Here is a 15943-nt window from a genome sequence, read left to right as displayed (position 1 = left end):
CCTGGGAGGGCAGAAAGCCTCTTTTCCAGGGATGCCAAGGATGAATTTACTCCAGCTGCACAGCTGGCCATAGGGGTTTTTACAGCATCCTAGATGCAAGTGGTTGTGACCAGTAGCTGAATTACACAACATCCATTGCCAAATGTATAGGGCTACCAACCTCAGGGCATCACTCAGAGTAGACGGTAATTTTGGAGGTCTCCAGCCCACTCAGGGCCGTATCCAGCCAGGTTTTGGAAACCTCTGAGGGTGGCAAATCCAGGATTTGTCGTTGCCTCTTGTCCTTTCACCGAGCACCTGCACTGCAGGTGTTGCTGTGTGCGTTCACACTACCAGCATGTGTCAGTGCATGTACAGTGAGCATCCCTGCCTCCACCTACCACATTAATATCATCTCGGAAGTTCAGTTCATAAAAATGGGTGCAAATTCACTCAAGACGAGGAAGCTGTGGGAGTTTCTGCAAGCAGTTTTACTGCACGTACACTGTGCGAATGCCTTGTGCGCGTGTACTCAGGGATGTCTGGGCACCGTCCTCCTCCTCCTCCTCCAGCGGCTCTGCACCTCGGCAGTCGCAGATCTTCCTCTCCGTTGTTATCAGAGAAAATGTTTACAGCCAGGTCTAGATCTGGTCAGGTAGCTTCTCGATTACTCACCTCTCAGCTATTGCTCTGCTCCAGTGGCTGTGAAGCTGAGGGAGACAGGGTGTACCAGGCAGCAGCTCGGGCTGGAAGACAACAGAAATCAGGTTCTGCTCCGGTGATATTGCTGGAGGGCAGTGCATCACTCCTCTGATGTCATATCTGTGAGGCATGGCCTTCAGAGCATTAAAAAAAAGAACACCCATTGCTCAGTGGGCCAGAAGTGATTGAAAAGGAGGCAAGCGAGAAAGGAGACCTCAAAACTTTTACCTGCTTGCTGGCTTGGGGACAACGGTAGGTGAAATGACATACAACTGCTACTCAGTGGTAGCAGTGATCTTACGTGATATCAGGAGCGTGGCGTGATGAACAATCCCTCTGCAGTCTTCAAAGAGGGTGGGAAATGGGGAAGGCTGAGATGAGCTCCGGGCTGTGGGTTGGGGAAAGGTGTGAGGTACGAGGCTGACCAAGAGGTCGAGGCCGTGGCCGGGGGGAGGCAGGGACAGGGCCCCTCTGCACCCTGACCACCTTCCAGAGCCAAAATCCCCACGAGGAGGGGGCTCTGCACCGCCATGTGGAGAGGACCCTGGGCACTTCAGTGCAGGCCGTGCTCTGGCTGGTGCTGTGGAGATGGGACGGGCAGGGCAGGGCTCGGCCTGGACCGGCGGCTGCCCTCATGTACAGGCCGGGCAGGAGGCTGCGGCCCAAAGAGAAAGTCTGAGCGTGCCGGGTCTCAGCATGGGTGAGGTGCTCAGAAGATTATGACAGAAATGCAATAAAACAGGTTTTCACTGACAGCCAAGGACGGGAATCACCGACTGTCGGTGTTACTCGGCTTCTTTTAATCTGAGACGACTCGAGGGCTGCCTGAGGTGCCACGAGCAAAAGGAGGTTGGGTCAGGTTTGAAAAGCGAAGCTCATTCCAGGGATCAGCCACTCCTGCTGACTCCCTTTGCTCAATCCCAAAGCGAGGCAGGGAGGTAAAATTCAGGCTCAGCTCAGCCTCACCCAGCAGCTCCACCTCTGGACCTACTGGGCCCAGTGGGGACAGGCCGTGAAGCTGCATCTGGTAGAGGCCTGACCCATCCTGCACCACCATCGCTGCTGGATAGGGGTTGGAATCACGTAATCAGAGAGTGGCTTGGGTTGGAGGGGCTCTTAAAGACCACCTAATTCCAACCCCCTGCCATGGGCAGGGACACCTCCTACCAGAGCAGGCTGCCCAAAGCCCCATCCAGCCTGGCCTTAAACACCTCCAGGGATGGGGCATCCACAGCTTCTCTGGGCAACCTGTGCCAGTGCTTCAACATCCTCATAGTGAAGAATTTCTTCCTAATATCTAACCTAAACCTACACTCTTTTAGTATAAAGCCATTCCCCTTCTCCTATCACTACACTGCCCGACAAAGAGTCCCTCCCCAACTTTCCTGTAGGCCCTCTTTAGGTACTAGAAGGCCACTATAAGGTGTCCCCAGATCCTTCTCTTCTTAGAGGACCCAGCGTATGTGCACAGCCACCATAATCCACGGGACTTTGTTCTCAGCCCATCCCTCCCAGCTCTGCCGCCCAGCATATCTCACCAGGCTTATCTGGTCGCGTGCCCTCCTCCCTCCCCAGCCGTACCCCGCGGGCCAGATTTTCCTGCTTCACCCCAAAAGCTTATTTTTGTTATTTTAAAACAAACCGAGTTGCGTCTGTTTTGATTTCCAGCAGGAGGTTAGAGGGAGGTCAGAGCCGACATCTGGGCTGGAGATAACATTCCCGTCTAATTAGCAAGCCCTGAATAACGAGGGCCTTCCTGTTCCCCCCCCCCCCCCCCAGCCCAGTGCAGGAGAGGGCAGTGCAGTGGGGCTGGGGCAGAGCCAGGGCACCCAGCTGGGAGAAGCAGCCCCGTGGGGTGATGTTTTATTTCCCCTGTCCTCCTCCATCTCCACGTGGGCACTGTTCGCAGGCACCCAGCCTTCACGACCCAAGTGTGGTCCCGGTGCAAGCTGTTGATTTTAACGCTGTCCCTGCTGCCACACCGATGTCTGTGCATCGAGAGGAGACACTGAGGGACTTGACACTTGCGGGACACATAAATGATCTCTGCTTTCTCACATCCTCTGCTCTCTCCTCAGCCGAATATTGGCAGCCCTGACCCTGTTTTTCGGAATTGTGCTGTTTATTGGGGTGACAAAATGCAGCTGTCAAATCGAGCACAGCAACGCCGCAGCGAAGGAGCAGCCACGGCTGGAGCCAGCTCTGGGACAGGAGGGCACACACGGCGGCTGCTGGGTGGCAGTGACAGGACGCGGGAGCGGGCTGAGCTGCAACCTGGTGCGATGACAGCACCAGGCACTTCTGCCCCGTGCAAAACCCCACTGCCAGCTGGCACCTGCAGCAAAACTGCGGTGGGTTTACTGAGGGAAGCTGCCGGCATCAGAAAAGCCGCAGCTGGTCAGTTCCTCAGAGGGGATGCAACGTTTGCTCCTGGCCTTGGTGGAAATCATACAGGAAGGAGAAGGCAGGGGTCAGGCTCAGGGCTGAGCACTGGCAGAGCTTGGCTTGAAGGGACAAGGCTGGAAACTCAGGTCAGCATCATGGGGAGGCACAGAACAGCAGGAGAGAGGCAGCAGCTGGAGATGGCATCAACCTACAGAGCTTGCTTGTGGACACAGCCACATCCAAGACCCCAGAGGGGTCTCTCCTGCTCCTGCATCCCTGAATCCCGAGGGTGCTGCCCCCTGCACCATGCCAGATGGGGATGACTCTGAGCGTACTTCCTCTGAGTGTCACCAAGGAAACCTGAATCAGGAACAGAGTTGAGCTCCAGGGAAAGGGGAAGGGGAAGCAAAGTCCCAGACAGGTACCCAGGGCTGGCGTGCTGGGCGACCTCACAGTCTAGCGCTAGAAATGCAGTGGCAGGCTTGAGAGCAGCACCATTTAATGATGCCCGGGCTCTAGGGAAAAGCCAAGTGGTTGAAACCCATCACACCCGGGCAGGCTGGCAGGGGAAAGCTGGGTGTCCTCGGTGGCGAGCCCCCAAGGAGCCAAACCAAAGGCTCAGCCCCTGGAGAGAGAACCTGGCGCAGGAGGAAGAAGAACTTGAGGGTTTTTTGTCTCGCCGCTTCCTGCCGAAAGCTGGCATGGCTGTAAAATCGCAAGCCCAGAACAATGAGGTCTCCTGTCCCAGCAGCTGCTAAAGCAGTCACCTGGGGAGCTTCCTGCCATCAGCCAGGGGCAGGACGAGAAGTTGCTCCCGCACGCTTTCCTGCAATCCGCCACACGCCTGATTTATGCTCGGCTACGTCCCTGCCACCCCCTCCCCCAGAGCCGGGTGTCTCACGCTCCGAGAAGAGGATGTGGTTGCTGAGACCAACCTCTGACGGGGAGCAGGCTCATCTTTCAGCCCTGCTTCCCCACGCAGCAGGAGGTGCTTTTCTTTGTGACTTCTGAGCCACCCCATAGCTCCCCACAGGCAGTGGGGACAGTGCAGGCACTACCTGGACGTCCCCTGTACCCGGCGCCCTTGCTGCTGCGCCCCAAAGCACCCTGCGAATGCTCTGTGGCTGACACATGCTGCAAATCCACTGCTTGCAGTCACCAAAGAGCTGGCACCACGCTGCCACCGGCTTCCTCTCAGGCCATCACGCCTTTCCAAAGCATTAGTCTGCTGGTCTGAGCCACGCCGGATCTCGCCTCACGGGTGAGTATTTTTAGAAAGTTGGAGCTAAGACCATGCAGTCACTCCTGAGCTATGCCAGGATGAAAAGAAAACAACCACTTCTGCCCGAACAATGCAGCCTTGGAACAAAAAGCCGCTGCAAATGGCATTTTTCAGCATCACTCACAACTGGCCAAGCTTTGAAAGACGAAACTCGCAGTCAAAAAAAGAAAAAAAAAGAAAAGAAAAGAAAAAGAAAGGTTCCCGATGAACAGAAAGGGCCTTGACAATTTACTTAAAAAGCCAGATTAAAGCAAAATGGTGTTATATAAATACTGGAAGGCGTGCCGTGGCTTGCTCGCGGTGCAACCCTGCGTTTGCATCAGCTGCTGCTGCTGGCTGCGTGGCGCGGCCCCGTGCTCGCAGCAGCCCAAGGGGACGGAGCTGAGTGAGCCCCGAGCACCCAGCACCCGCGGGCTGCAGCGTCTCTGCTCCGAGGCACGACCGCCCTCCTCGTGCAACGCGAGACCGGCACAAGAAGCAGCACGGAAGGTCCCCGGAAAGCACCGAAATCGATGGTGCATTTTGTACCCGCTGGACGACTCGGAGGGGGTGTTTCTGAGGGCTCTGGCTGCAAAAATTTCCTGTTTTTCTGTATTGCTCAAGCACCCGTCTGCTGAGACGGAGGATGCAGCTGGGGTGCCTGCAGGGGAGCAGCGGTGCGCACCAGGAGCTCGGCAAAGAGGCCGGCTCCGGTCCCCTTCTGCTGGCAGCAGGTGTCCCCTGCTGCTGTCACCTCCTCCCTTCCCTGGAGCACACCCAGGCTCGCGCAGCACCCACGGGATGAAGCCGCCCGTCCCTGTCCCCGTGCACAGCCTGAGGCAGGGCCCGGGCGCTGCCAAGCACGCCCCGCCCTGGCTAACGCGCTGGCGGCCAGCTGCAGCCTCCGGCTTCTGCTCGAAAAAGGCTTTGAGTGGAAAGTGCTGGCAGAGGAACCACAAGGCTCACGAGCGAGCCGAGGGCAGAAAGACAAGCGGCGGAAAGGCCGTGGCGAAGCACTGCTGCCTCTTCCTTCTCCCTACTCTCGTGCCTGCCCTGCTGGCGGAGGTGGACTTGGGCCTGGGTGGGTTGCAGAGCAGGTGAGGAGGATGGGACGTCTCACCTGTGATCTGTTTTGATTTAGGTCCAGAACTCCAACCTTCTGTACTTTGCCTTATCGTTTTATTGCTGAGGATATTGCAGCTGGCCAAGCTACGAGCAACTTGCAATTTAACCTGCAGAAGACTGAAACCAACGATGAGTGCTCAGCGCAACTCAGCAAGGCTTCGCAACGCCGCCGAGCTGAACGCTGCTGCTAATGGCCTGCCCGGGTTCGAGATCCGAGTTGCCAAATCCATGCGAATCCTGTAATTAGTTGAGAAAAATGGCGGGGGGGGGGAGGAGATAAAAAACAAAGCCGAGAGCAGCCAGGCTGGGTTGGCAACTGGCCCTGCCGAGGGCAGCGTTAGCGGCGGCTGCTCTTGTTGACGTGGGCCCGATGCTTGCTTTGTTGTAGGACTCACTGCCTGCGGAGCCAGCTGGAGCCAAACGTGGCCACAACTGGCCCTGTCCACGCTCACAGCCCCCGTGTGCTGCGCATCAGGCAACCTGAGTTTCCCATCCCCTACCGGCGCGTCGCGGGGGCTCGGCGCAGCACGCCGGGCACGGCAGCAGCGCGGCTCTCACCCTGCGAGGGTTCAGCAGAGGGAGCCGAACGGCTCAGGAAAGCAGCAGCTGCTGCTCTCGGGTTCGATGCAAGCCAGGAGAAAGGGATGAAAAAGCTCTGCTTGCTGTGAACCGGGTGTCTTCAACCAGACCGCGCGGGCGGAGGCGACGCATGCGAATCGTGGGGGGGGGAAATCTCAGCGCTGGGTTCGGAGCGCAGCCGGGCAGTGAGCAGCGGGGTCAGCTCGGCTTCGCTCCCCTTGGAGAGGCAGCGACCGCCACGCGTTCCTAAAATAGCAGCCGGGAACATGAGAAGCAGAGAGCGCTGCTGTAATGCTTGGGTGGGAGAGAGTAAATGTTTAACAGATCAGGGGAACGTTGGATGTGTTTAACTCCGAAAGGGAGGAACAACGGCGTCCTTGCCCGAGTGAGAACAGAGACGTTTTCTCAATTGACATGTACAAAACAGCTGTTTCTGAGAAACAACCTACTGCCTTGGCTCCCTGTGCTCAGGAAAGACCAAGATCACATTCAGCTGGCATGAAAATCGCTGTGCAACCCCTCTTTTAACCGCTACATAAACATGCTCCTTGCAGTGCTTCCTGCTTGCACCTCCCGAAGCCTCCCTAGCCGTCGCCAGCCAGGGATTCGAATTCAGATCCCGCTGCAGAAAACATCGCTGCACTTTGAGGCCTGCGCTGTGGTGAAAACCATGCAAAGCATCACGGTGCCCCCAGCCTCCTCCTCTTCCTCCCTGCCAGCCAGGCAGTTTCTGGAGGATTTCTCCCTGTGTATTTATCTCCAGTATTTATCTCACAGAAACAGTTGTGCCTTTCATATAATGCACCCTAAAGCATGCTGGCGCTTTAATAGCCGACCGGCACGTTAGCTCCACTTTTCCTCAAAAGGAAGTGATAAAATAGCTAATTTATACTGTCTCTTAAACGCACAATGCAAAGTCACTGTGTTTTTTCCTGTTCTGTGGGATGGTGAAGCATAAAAGTTGGCTATTGTTGGGTACGTGACGCTGTTCCCCTACTTTTCCTGCACATGCAGGGAAGTGGAGACAGTCTTTACTAGAAGTGTTTACAGAGCAGCCAGGAACACCAAGGCGCACCAAAAAGGCAGGGCGAACCGCTCGGCCCGAAACGGGAGCGGGACACCAGCAGCACAGCTCCTGCGGTCTCCGCCGTAAAGCCGAATACCATTTCTCTCTGCTCACAGCTTCCCAAATTACATCCAAGTGACATCACCCCATGCAGCGCACCGCGCGGGCGGCACGCCAGGCCGTGAGCTCAGCCCTGACGGGAAGGCAGCCCACCTCGGGGGGCCGGCACCGCTTCTCGCTGCTGCCCGCGCCCCGCGGTGCCCGGGCCGGTGAGAGCAGGTGGGAACGGCGACGCCTGCAGCGCCGCGGTTGCGGCGGGACGCACGGGACTTGGAGCGCTGCTTCCTCGCTCCTTAAAAGGTCACAGCTCGTTCCTGCGAAGGTGCAGGGAAAAAAAAAAAACAAAAAACCCTAACGACCTGCGCCAGGGAGGCGAAATGGAGCAGAGCCAAGGCAGAGTTAAGACTGATTGAGGGAAACAGAAGCTAGGAAGGGAAAAAAAAAAAAACAACAGCTCTTACATGGTTATTAGGCACGTACAGTGTGCTCACGCGTGAACTGAAGTTAAGCGTTACAGTGGGCACCAGCCCCGATGTCGTACTCTGCCTACCAGTGCAGGAGGAAGCTGGGAGCGGGGCACTGCCAAACTGGAAGTGTTCGGAATTCAGCTTGACTGTGATCAGGTGAATGTGGGGAGGAAGCGCTGGAAAGGACGGAGGCTGTTTGTGACACGGGCACACGGCTGCCTCCCTTAGTCTAAAGGTCGGGACAATTAGCATCAGGAGACCGCCTGCTGTCAGGACTCACCTGTGTGAGCAGATCTAACTATTCACACAAGGGTCAGGGAGGCTTCAGACTGCTTGGGCAGGGAAGGAGGTGAGAAAAGCACGGTGGGGAGCAAGCACAGGGGAGTGCAATGAGCCACTGCCCTCTGCGCACACGAGGTGCCTCCTTCCAGAGGCCTGGGTCAAGCTGCACCCAAAGGGGACACGGGAGCAGCACTGCAAGCCCTGTGAAAGTAATCCACTTGTTTGTTTTTCGGAACATTACCTTTTAGTAGGGATCAAGTCGTAACCTGCTCTCTCCCAACCCATCATTAGAAACCAGCCACTGCTCTGCTGGTACTGCCTCTCACCCCTCTGGACAGACAAGGGACTTCCCTGCGATTTCAGAGAATCAAGTTTTATTCTCCAGCTAAACAGAAGTGACAATAAAGTTCTCTTTATTACAGACCTACAAAAAAGGAGATCCATAAAATACTTCTATTTTCTCTTATAAAACTAATAGAGGAGCCTGAGGCTTTGCAGAGCATTTGTACCTGCCCCAGGGACGTGAGGACAGCGGGATAAAAACACAGGTTTCACAGACAAGGCAGAGGCATTCCCAGCTTTAAACAAACCCACCCAGGGCAGATAGGCACCCACATGTTGTAGGGAGCAGCTGCCCTCTGCTCTGGGCTATCAGATGGTAGGCGAAGGAGAGACATTCCTCCTCGTAGCTCAGCAGCGGTTCTACACGTCATCTCTTCGCTGATAAACGTGGGCTCCTAATCCCAGCCACATTCCCCATTTTGAGAAAAAGCAGCCCTGCTCCTCGACACTCTTTACAACTACTGCTGCTCGAGAGAAGGGGGGAGCAGGAAGGAAGGGTTACAACACTGTCCATCTCCTAAAAACCCCCAAACAAAGGAAAACCCCAGGCTGTACAAGGCAGGCAGCCCACGTGCCCCTCAGCTCTCCCAGGCAAGGAATGCACAACATGGACACAGCCGGAGGCAGAGGTACAGCCACCCTTTTACTTCAGGCTCCGATGAGTTTCTTGAGGAATGCTTCCAGCTGATCCTCGTCCTTTATCCCCACAAACTTATCCACAACGTCTCCGTTCTTCATAGCCAGCACGGTTGGCACTGCCGACACCTGGGGGCAAGAGAAACACAGAGATGCGCGTAAGCGGAGTCTGTGAGGAGCCCGACTTCACCCAGATCCCAAATGGAGCTCTGTAGCTGTCCCCCTGCTCCCGGGGACAGCAAGACAACTACAGCTAGCAAGGGACTGAAAGCTTTTCTCTTAGCTAAAGCTTTGCTTCTGAGTTTCAGGGACTTGGCTTTTGGAAGCTGAGGGAATCAGTTTGGAAGCAGTGTCGAGGGCCCTACCTGCAGGTCAAGGAGCCAACCCCACGCTGCTCAAAGCTGACACGTGCCCTACAAGTAACACAATTTAAAAGGCAAAACCAAGCCTAACATAAAAGGAAAAGGCAAAGCTTTTTCCCCTCTCCAGTACAAATTCTGCTTCTCTTTCCCTCTTATCCTATCATAAGCAAACAAACCCAGTCTTTTGTCAGGATACCTCTCACGCATGATGATCTCTAGACATTTTATGGCCAGGGCAGTACCAGACTGGAGCCATGTTCTTCCCCAAATAGGACAGGAGCTAGAGCAGGGCTCCCCACCCATCACCAAGCAGGCAGACGTCCTGCTCTGGCCGGCCAGAGTAATGACAACCCCAACCCATCTTTCATTTTCTGCCTAAGCTTTTAGCTGTTGAGCTGGATTCCCGATGATGGGGTAAGAAGAGAAGTCCCTCCAGCCAGTGCCAGCAGGCAGCTGCACTGCTCTGGATGCTGTTTTTCTGGTCCGAAACAAAAATTGCTGGGAATTATTGGAGAGAACAGCAGTGGAAATGATGACGCTCCTCGGGGACTTGCTGGGTGTACAGCGACAGAAGAAACCTCGTAGACACGATCACGAGAAGGAGCCATCAGAGCTCAGAGATCTGATCCTGTGTGTTGCTAACAGACAGCTGGCACGACCACCCTCAGCTCCGGTGCTCTTATCTCTGCAAAGCCTCTCCCCCCGAACACGTCCTGTTCTTATCTCGCTTGCTGCCCATCTGCCAGCCCGCACGGCCTTCCCCCCGTGCGCTCCCAGCTGTCCCAGCCCCGCTGCCAGCAAGGATCTGCCACACTCGCAAATCCTTCCTGCAGGAAACCCTCCAGAGGTCTGGCTTTCCTCCCAGCAGGAGGCTGAGATGAAAGGGACATTTTGTTCCTCCCTTCCCGCCCCGGCCCGGCGCTGTTCCTGCAGTCTGTCCTCGGGGGCTTTTGTGCAGCCTAATCCGAACGGATGGGAGCGAGGGGGCCGCTGCAACCCGGCCGGCGCTGCTGTGACACAGGTTCTTCAGCTCCTCCTAGTGCCCGGCTGCAGCAGGGCTCAGAAACTCAGGCCCCGGAGGTGCTGATGGCACCGACGACGTCTTCCTTCAGGATTTTAGGGGTGAGAAAGGACAAACCAGCGCGGCGTTTGACTGGCCTCCTCCTCTCCCTGATGGGCAACGCTCTGCTGAGCCTCCCCCTGGTTTGCAAGGTGGGTTAGTAACAAGCACGGCCACCCCAGCTCCTCCCTAAAAAATAGCGCGTCCGACCAGCACCATTAAACATCACCGCAGTCAGGGCCAGGAGAGGTCCGGATGACTCTTCGAAGCACTACAGAGGACCAGACAAAAAAAAAAACAAAAACCAAAAACGAGTTACTGGGCTCTGAGCAGCACACCCAGGGGCTTCACGCGCACTTGCTCCCTCCATCTCCTCCCACGCGTCCCCGAGTTGGGCAAAACATCCGTGCCGGGGGCAGCGTGCCAGGGGGCAGCAGCAGGGCCCGGCTCTGTGCTTTCAGAAGTCTCAGAAACAGCCAGCAGCCTCCGGGAGAAAAGCACAAAGGCGGTTTTAGACCCGCGCACCTCGAAATTGGAAGCCGTGAGTGGGCCTCGGCTCCCCTTTTTGTGGCAGGGAGGGAATCCTGAGGTTCCTGGGTTTGCTGCTTGCGAAGCAGATGTCCTGGGAATTTCTAGAAGGGAAAGTTTAGATTTCCTTCTTTTTTTTGGGGGGGTCCAGTCTGCACTGGACCTAAATAAACCCTCCTCTTACTTCAAAGCATTTATGGAGGAAATAGGCTGCTTTTGATCAGCACTGACCAAGCAGATAAACAAATAAAAGCAGCCATGCGGGCTATTCCTGGCAGCACTCGCACTGAGGGAATTCTCTCCCATCTGAAACTGGGGCTTTTGTACAACCCTGGACACCAGCGGGGGAAGGATTTCACCCGGCTTCAGGGACGAGGCGTAACAGGAAGGAGCTCTGCCGATCAGCGATGTCCCTGTGCCCATCAGCTCTTCGGGGCTGCCCACGGCTCACGTGTCCACCCGCAGCAGCAGACGCAGGGGCATGGGCAACGGGCCAAGGCAAAAAAAAAAAAAAAAAAAAAGAATTTAAGGAATTTCCAGAGAAAGCAAATTAAACAAAAGTACTCCTCCCTTCCTGCTCTCGGGGCACGAGGTCAAGAGCAGGCTGCGGCAGCAGCAAAAGGCCGCAGCTGGCGCAGAAGGGTGCTAGACAAAAGGAGGAATCCTCAGAGAAAGAACTTCTGTGCTGCGCTAACCAGACAGAGGAGGGTGCCCGGATTTTTCTGGTTGCAGGAAACACGTCTGGGCTTCGTGCTAGCCGGAATTGTTTGGAGCCAAGGGCAGGGAGAAGCAGGCGTGAAGGCACGCAGCGACATTCCTCAGCTCCTCCCGGGGGCTCTCCCTTCTCTCCCCAGGCTGAGGAGCCCGCGGGAGATGACGCCGTGCCATCGGGCAGCGAACTGGGGGCCGTGCACGTGGCAGGGGAATAGGCATGGACGGAAGGAGACTTCCTGGCGGTGAGTGGAGGAGCTGTGAGGGTAACACCTACACTGAAACTCGCAAGCAAAATCCTTCTCAGCTTGCAGATAACTAATCTCAGATGGAAAGGCTTTAAAAAAAAAAAAATCCCTCTGGATTCCCTGATCTTTCCCAAATACCACCTCTGGTCTCTCTTTGATCTCGACTCAGCGTCTTCCCATCGGCTCTTCTGCTCCCATCTCCTTAGCTGGCAACTTCCCAGAAGCAGCAGCAAGGCCAAGCACGTGCCCAGTGCACGAACCAAGCTTCTGCCTTGAAAAGGATGCCCCAAACTACAAAGATCAAACCAAGCATTTCTCCTTTACCCATTTGCAGCTATCCTACTCGCCAGCACTACCTAAGGGATGGGGTTTAGCCGCAGGCAGAAGGGTCCAGACTGGGTGCACTCATCACTGCAAAATGCAGAGGACGCAGGGATGATCCCCAGGACCTCTTGCAAAACAAAACTTCGCTGTGTTTGTGTGGTAAGCTGCAGAAAGAAGCCAGCCCTTTCAGCCTCTTTTTCAAGACCTTTCTTCCCATACACGCGCTCTCTTGCCGTTTTCCAGTCATTTGAGATCATCTTCTTGTAAAGTGAGCTAATTGAACCTGCTGGAAGGCTTGGGGCAACACGGGAGTTAAGCCAACAAGCTCTACTCTCTCCTCCTTAGGACAGTTGCTACCAGAACCTTGTCCGCACCTATCCGGATTTATCTCCTGACCACCACTGAAAGAACCTCAGTCTCTTCCACTTGTTCTCACCAGCACCCTCGAGCTGCACAGCCCTCAGGCTTGTAACACACAGCCCTGCTAGTGAGCCAGCACTCGTCCCCCTCAGCCCCGGCATGCCTGAGAGCACGCCACCACCTAAAAAAAGCACGGGAGGCTCTCGTGCTCAGCCTGGGGAAGTTGCAAGTGACATTTGCAGGCAGCAGCCGGGTGCACGCTCCACCACAGCACAGGCAGAAAGTTCTCCCTGGGAAGGAGTGGGAGGGAATGAGCTGGTTCGGCCTCTTCCCCCTTCCAGCACGGCAGGGTTTGGGAACAGGACAGAGCCATCTCCTCCAGGCTTAACAAAATGACAGCTTTGCTCAGGAGCTGGTTCGGTTTGCTGGGCATCTTGAGAAGCTTCTTGTGCTAGCGTCAGCCCGGGGAGCAGGACTTCACCTGGGAGAGGGAGCAGCTCCATCTGTGTGCTACGCAAGTGAAAATTGAGCACTTTCTTCCCTGTAAAGCACAGCAGCGGGATGCCCTGACTCCACAGACTGACCTGTTGTTTACAAGGAGAAATAACAGGGGCCAGCGCAGTTGTCAAAGGAATTTTTGCATTTCTTAAACCGCCTGATCGCTGACGGGGTAGGAGCAGGGGGAATCACGTAAGCCAAGCACGGCCTTCTCCAGTCACTCTGCTCGTTCCTGGGAGCGAGACTGCAGGGACAAACGCAGGGCAAGCGTGTGAAATACTGACATAAGCACCAAGGCCCACGCTTGCCAAGAGTGGGATGCGTGCTCCTGCTGCGCACAGGCACTCTCTGACCTGCCTTCCACTTGTCCAAACAAAGCCCACGCCGTCCCCTTGTGATGCAGCTTAAGGACAGGACACTGTCACCCCGCAAGAAATCCTCAGCAAGGGAGGGGACGGGCTGGCTGCCCGGAGAACCGTGTCAAGGAGTGCAACAGCCTGGGGCTTGTTACTTCATGTCCCTGCCCTACACCCGAGCAGCCTGCGCACGCAGTAAATGCTGCACAGAACTACTGGAGTGAGCACAGAGGGCTACGAAGATGATTAGAGGACTGGAGCACCTGTTGGACGAGGACAGGCTGAGAGAGCTGGGCCTGTTTAGCCTGGAGGAGAGAAGGCTGAGGGGACATCTCATCAAGGTGTGTAAATATCTGAGGGGAGCGTGTCAAGAGGATGGAGCCGGTCTCTTTTCAGTCGTGCCCAGCGAGGAGATGAGAGGCAACAGGCACAAACTGAAGCACAGGAGGTTCTGGCTCAATACGAGGGGGCACTTCTTTACTGTGAGGGTGACAGACCACTGGGACAGGTTGCCCAGAGAGGTTGTGGAGTCTCCTCCTCTGGAGATATTCAAAACCCGCCTGGATGCCATCCTGCAACGTGCTCCAGGTGATCCTGCTTGGTCCAGGGGTTGGACTGGGTGATCTTCAGAGGTCCCTTCCAACCTCGGCCGTTCTGTGATACGCTGTGTTTACACTGACAGATTTCTGCACGGCCTAAAGGACACATTTCTGCAGATTTAGAGGTGGGGACACCGAATATGAGCAGCAGAGCTGGAGGAGGGGCATGCAGTGAAATCCAGCCACTGCAGTGACCCAGTGGACCAGGCACAGGCAGGCAGCAGCCCTGGGCTTCCCCTCCCTGCGCAGACACCTCTCCCTGGAGAGGGACCTGCTCCGGACTACCACCACCGGCGAGCCTGTGCTCTTCCAGCTCCTACCTCGTACTCAATGGCAAGGTCTGTGTGATCATCGATGTCCACTTTGGCCATCACCACCTTCCCCTCCTGCTTGGCCACCATCTTCTCTAACCTGGGGCCTAGGATCTTGCAGGGACCGCACCACCTAAGGAGAGAAAGAGAGCAGGCACGAGGGGAGGCAAGTGCAGCAGCAGCAGGCACGGAAGGCTGGAACGCCAGTGCCTTTACCACCGTTTTACCTCTCTTGTCTTCAGCCCAACCTCTATGCTACGGGACGCTGCTGGCATTGAACGCCGAGCATAAACATTAACCAGCTCCCCCAGCCCGGGCTGTCCTCCTTCTGCTGCTCAGCCGTTCGTCCCTGCCCTGCTCACGTGTTGAGCTGTAACCCAGATGGCCACAACGCCGCCGTGGTGCAAGCGTTGCTGTCAGGCATGGGGGCAGCCACCTGCACACCTATTGGCTCGTGCCAATTATCACAGGCTTGCCTGTGTACTTACTGCAGAGTTAGCTGCAAAAATTGCAGACATAGCAGGCGTTTAACGCAAGAACATGGCAGCCACGGCAGATTTTGCAAGGCCCCACACAGGGAAAACAGTGCTGCACCTAAACACGCTGGTTAGGGAGCTGTGAACTCCCTCAGGCCAAGGAAAACACAAGTTAAAGCTCTGAGTGCCCTTTTCATGTAAAACATAAGCTCATGCAAAACGTAAGTTTTGTGCCTCCTTCCATGTTGGGTTTCAGGCTTTCCATTATTTGTCTTTTTCTCCCTGGATGACCCCAGTTAATGTTGGTTGTGGTTCGTCAGTTTGGTCTGTTTAGTGCAGCTGTTTTGGGGCTGCTCTGTAGCCTGTTTGCCCAGAATCAGCCACAACTCCTATGGCAGCACTACAGGACCGTGAAAACACTTGAAAAAGCAGTATAATCGGCATCGTTAATCCAGCGGATAACATCCAGGAATATTTTAACTGGCAAGAGCACAACAACAGTTTTATCGATCACAAACATTGCTTCTGCTACCGTGAGGCTGTCAAGAGCTCTGGCCCAAGAGCGCACGGTGCTAGAGCTGCAGAGACACAGCGTGAGCCTGCGGGGAGGTACAAAACGCGCGTTAACGTCGCTCTGTGTTTTTTGGGGGGACACTTAGCCCCGAGAAGCGATGAAGGGCGTTACCGGAGCCTCGCCGTGCCCCGGGGCTCGGCGCTGCCGGGCACTTACTGCGCGTGGAAGTCCACCACGACGGGCTTGGCGCTGTTGACCACCCGCTCCTGGAAGTCGCCGCCGTCCTGCACGTTGAAGGCGCTCGGGCGGGCCGCGGAGGTGCCCAAGGCCCTGCCGGGGCCGGCCAGCAGCCGACGGAGCGCCAACCTCTGCGCCATCTGCGGGGAGAAGAGGGGGGCGTCAGGGCGGGGGGGCGGTCGCGATCCCCGTCCCGATCGCGACCCCGCTCCCTATCGCGGCCGCGGCCCCGCACCTCGCCCTGCCCGCAGGTGCCCAAACCCGCTTCCGGCCGTCTCTGCGGATGGAGCCGCCCCCCCCCGCCCCGTTTGCGGGAGCTCAGTGGCTGCCGCTGCTGTCACTCGCACCCAGCCGCCGGCTTGGGGCGGAGCAGGCTGCTCCGCGGGGACCTTTTTCGTGCCCCCTGGGGGAGCTTTGTCGCGCACCCCCGCGATTCATTGGGATTTAGGGGACCGGCCCCGCGTGGAGCCCCCCC

The 15943-nt window shown here is 56.3% G+C and overlaps 1 protein-coding gene and 1 long non-coding RNA gene across 4 annotated transcripts; one reads left to right on the top strand and one right to left on the bottom strand.

The window, feature by feature from the left end:
• Nucleotides 1–721: 721 nt before the first annotated feature.
• Nucleotides 722–8340, top strand: LOC125180102 (uncharacterized). 2 transcript variants are annotated; one of them, XR_007158347.2, is made up of 2 exons: nucleotides 722–933; nucleotides 5469–8340. It is a non-coding gene; the product is annotated as an uncharacterized lncRNA (long non-coding RNA). The 2 variants fall into 2 exon arrangements; XR_007158346.2 differs by lacking the exon at nucleotides 722–933 and adding an exon at nucleotides 2588–5392.
• TXN2 (thioredoxin 2) lies at nucleotides 8264–15830 on the bottom strand. 2 transcript variants are annotated; one of them, XM_048048298.2, is made up of 4 exons: nucleotides 15704–15826; nucleotides 15448–15608; nucleotides 14251–14374; nucleotides 8264–9013 (listed from the first exon to the last, which is right to left on the bottom strand). In XM_048048298.2, the coding sequence occupies exons 2-4, from the start codon at nucleotides 15606–15608 to the stop codon at nucleotides 8897–8899; spliced, it is 402 nt and encodes a 133-aa protein (XP_047904255.2). In that variant the 5' UTR covers nucleotides 15704–15826; the 3' UTR covers nucleotides 8264–8896. The 2 variants fall into 2 exon arrangements, with proteins under 2 accessions (XP_047904255.2, XP_066852860.1); XM_066996759.1 differs by lacking the exon at nucleotides 8264–9013 and adding an exon at nucleotides 9020–10577 and having other exon boundaries at nucleotides 15704–15830.
• Between the last annotated feature and the right edge of the window lie 113 nt (nucleotides 15831–15943).

This window comes from Anser cygnoides, chromosome 1, assembly GCF_040182565.1.
Source record: "Anser cygnoides isolate HZ-2024a breed goose chromosome 1, Taihu_goose_T2T_genome, whole genome shotgun sequence".
Lineage (NCBI taxonomy): Eukaryota > Metazoa > Chordata > Aves > Anseriformes > Anatidae > Anser > Anser cygnoides.
This window is presented reverse-complemented; position numbering and strand designations above follow the sequence as displayed.

What these genes read in the sequence shown, in the direction of transcription:
- TXN2 (XM_048048298.2), bottom strand. Translation starts at nt 15,608, where the DNA reads ATGGCGCAGAGGTTGGCGCTCCGTCGGCTGCTGGCCGGCCCCGGCAGG. An exon ending in GTGGTGGACTTCCACGCGCA is followed by an intron (nt 14,375 to 15,447) that starts GTAAGTGCCCGG and finishes TTCTCTCCTTAG; the next exon opens with GTGGTGCGGTCCCTGCAAGA. An exon ending in ACCTTGCCATTGAGTACGAG is followed by an intron (nt 9,014 to 14,250) that starts GTAGGAGCTGGA and finishes TCTTGCCCCCAG; the next exon opens with GTGTCGGCAGTGCCAACCGT.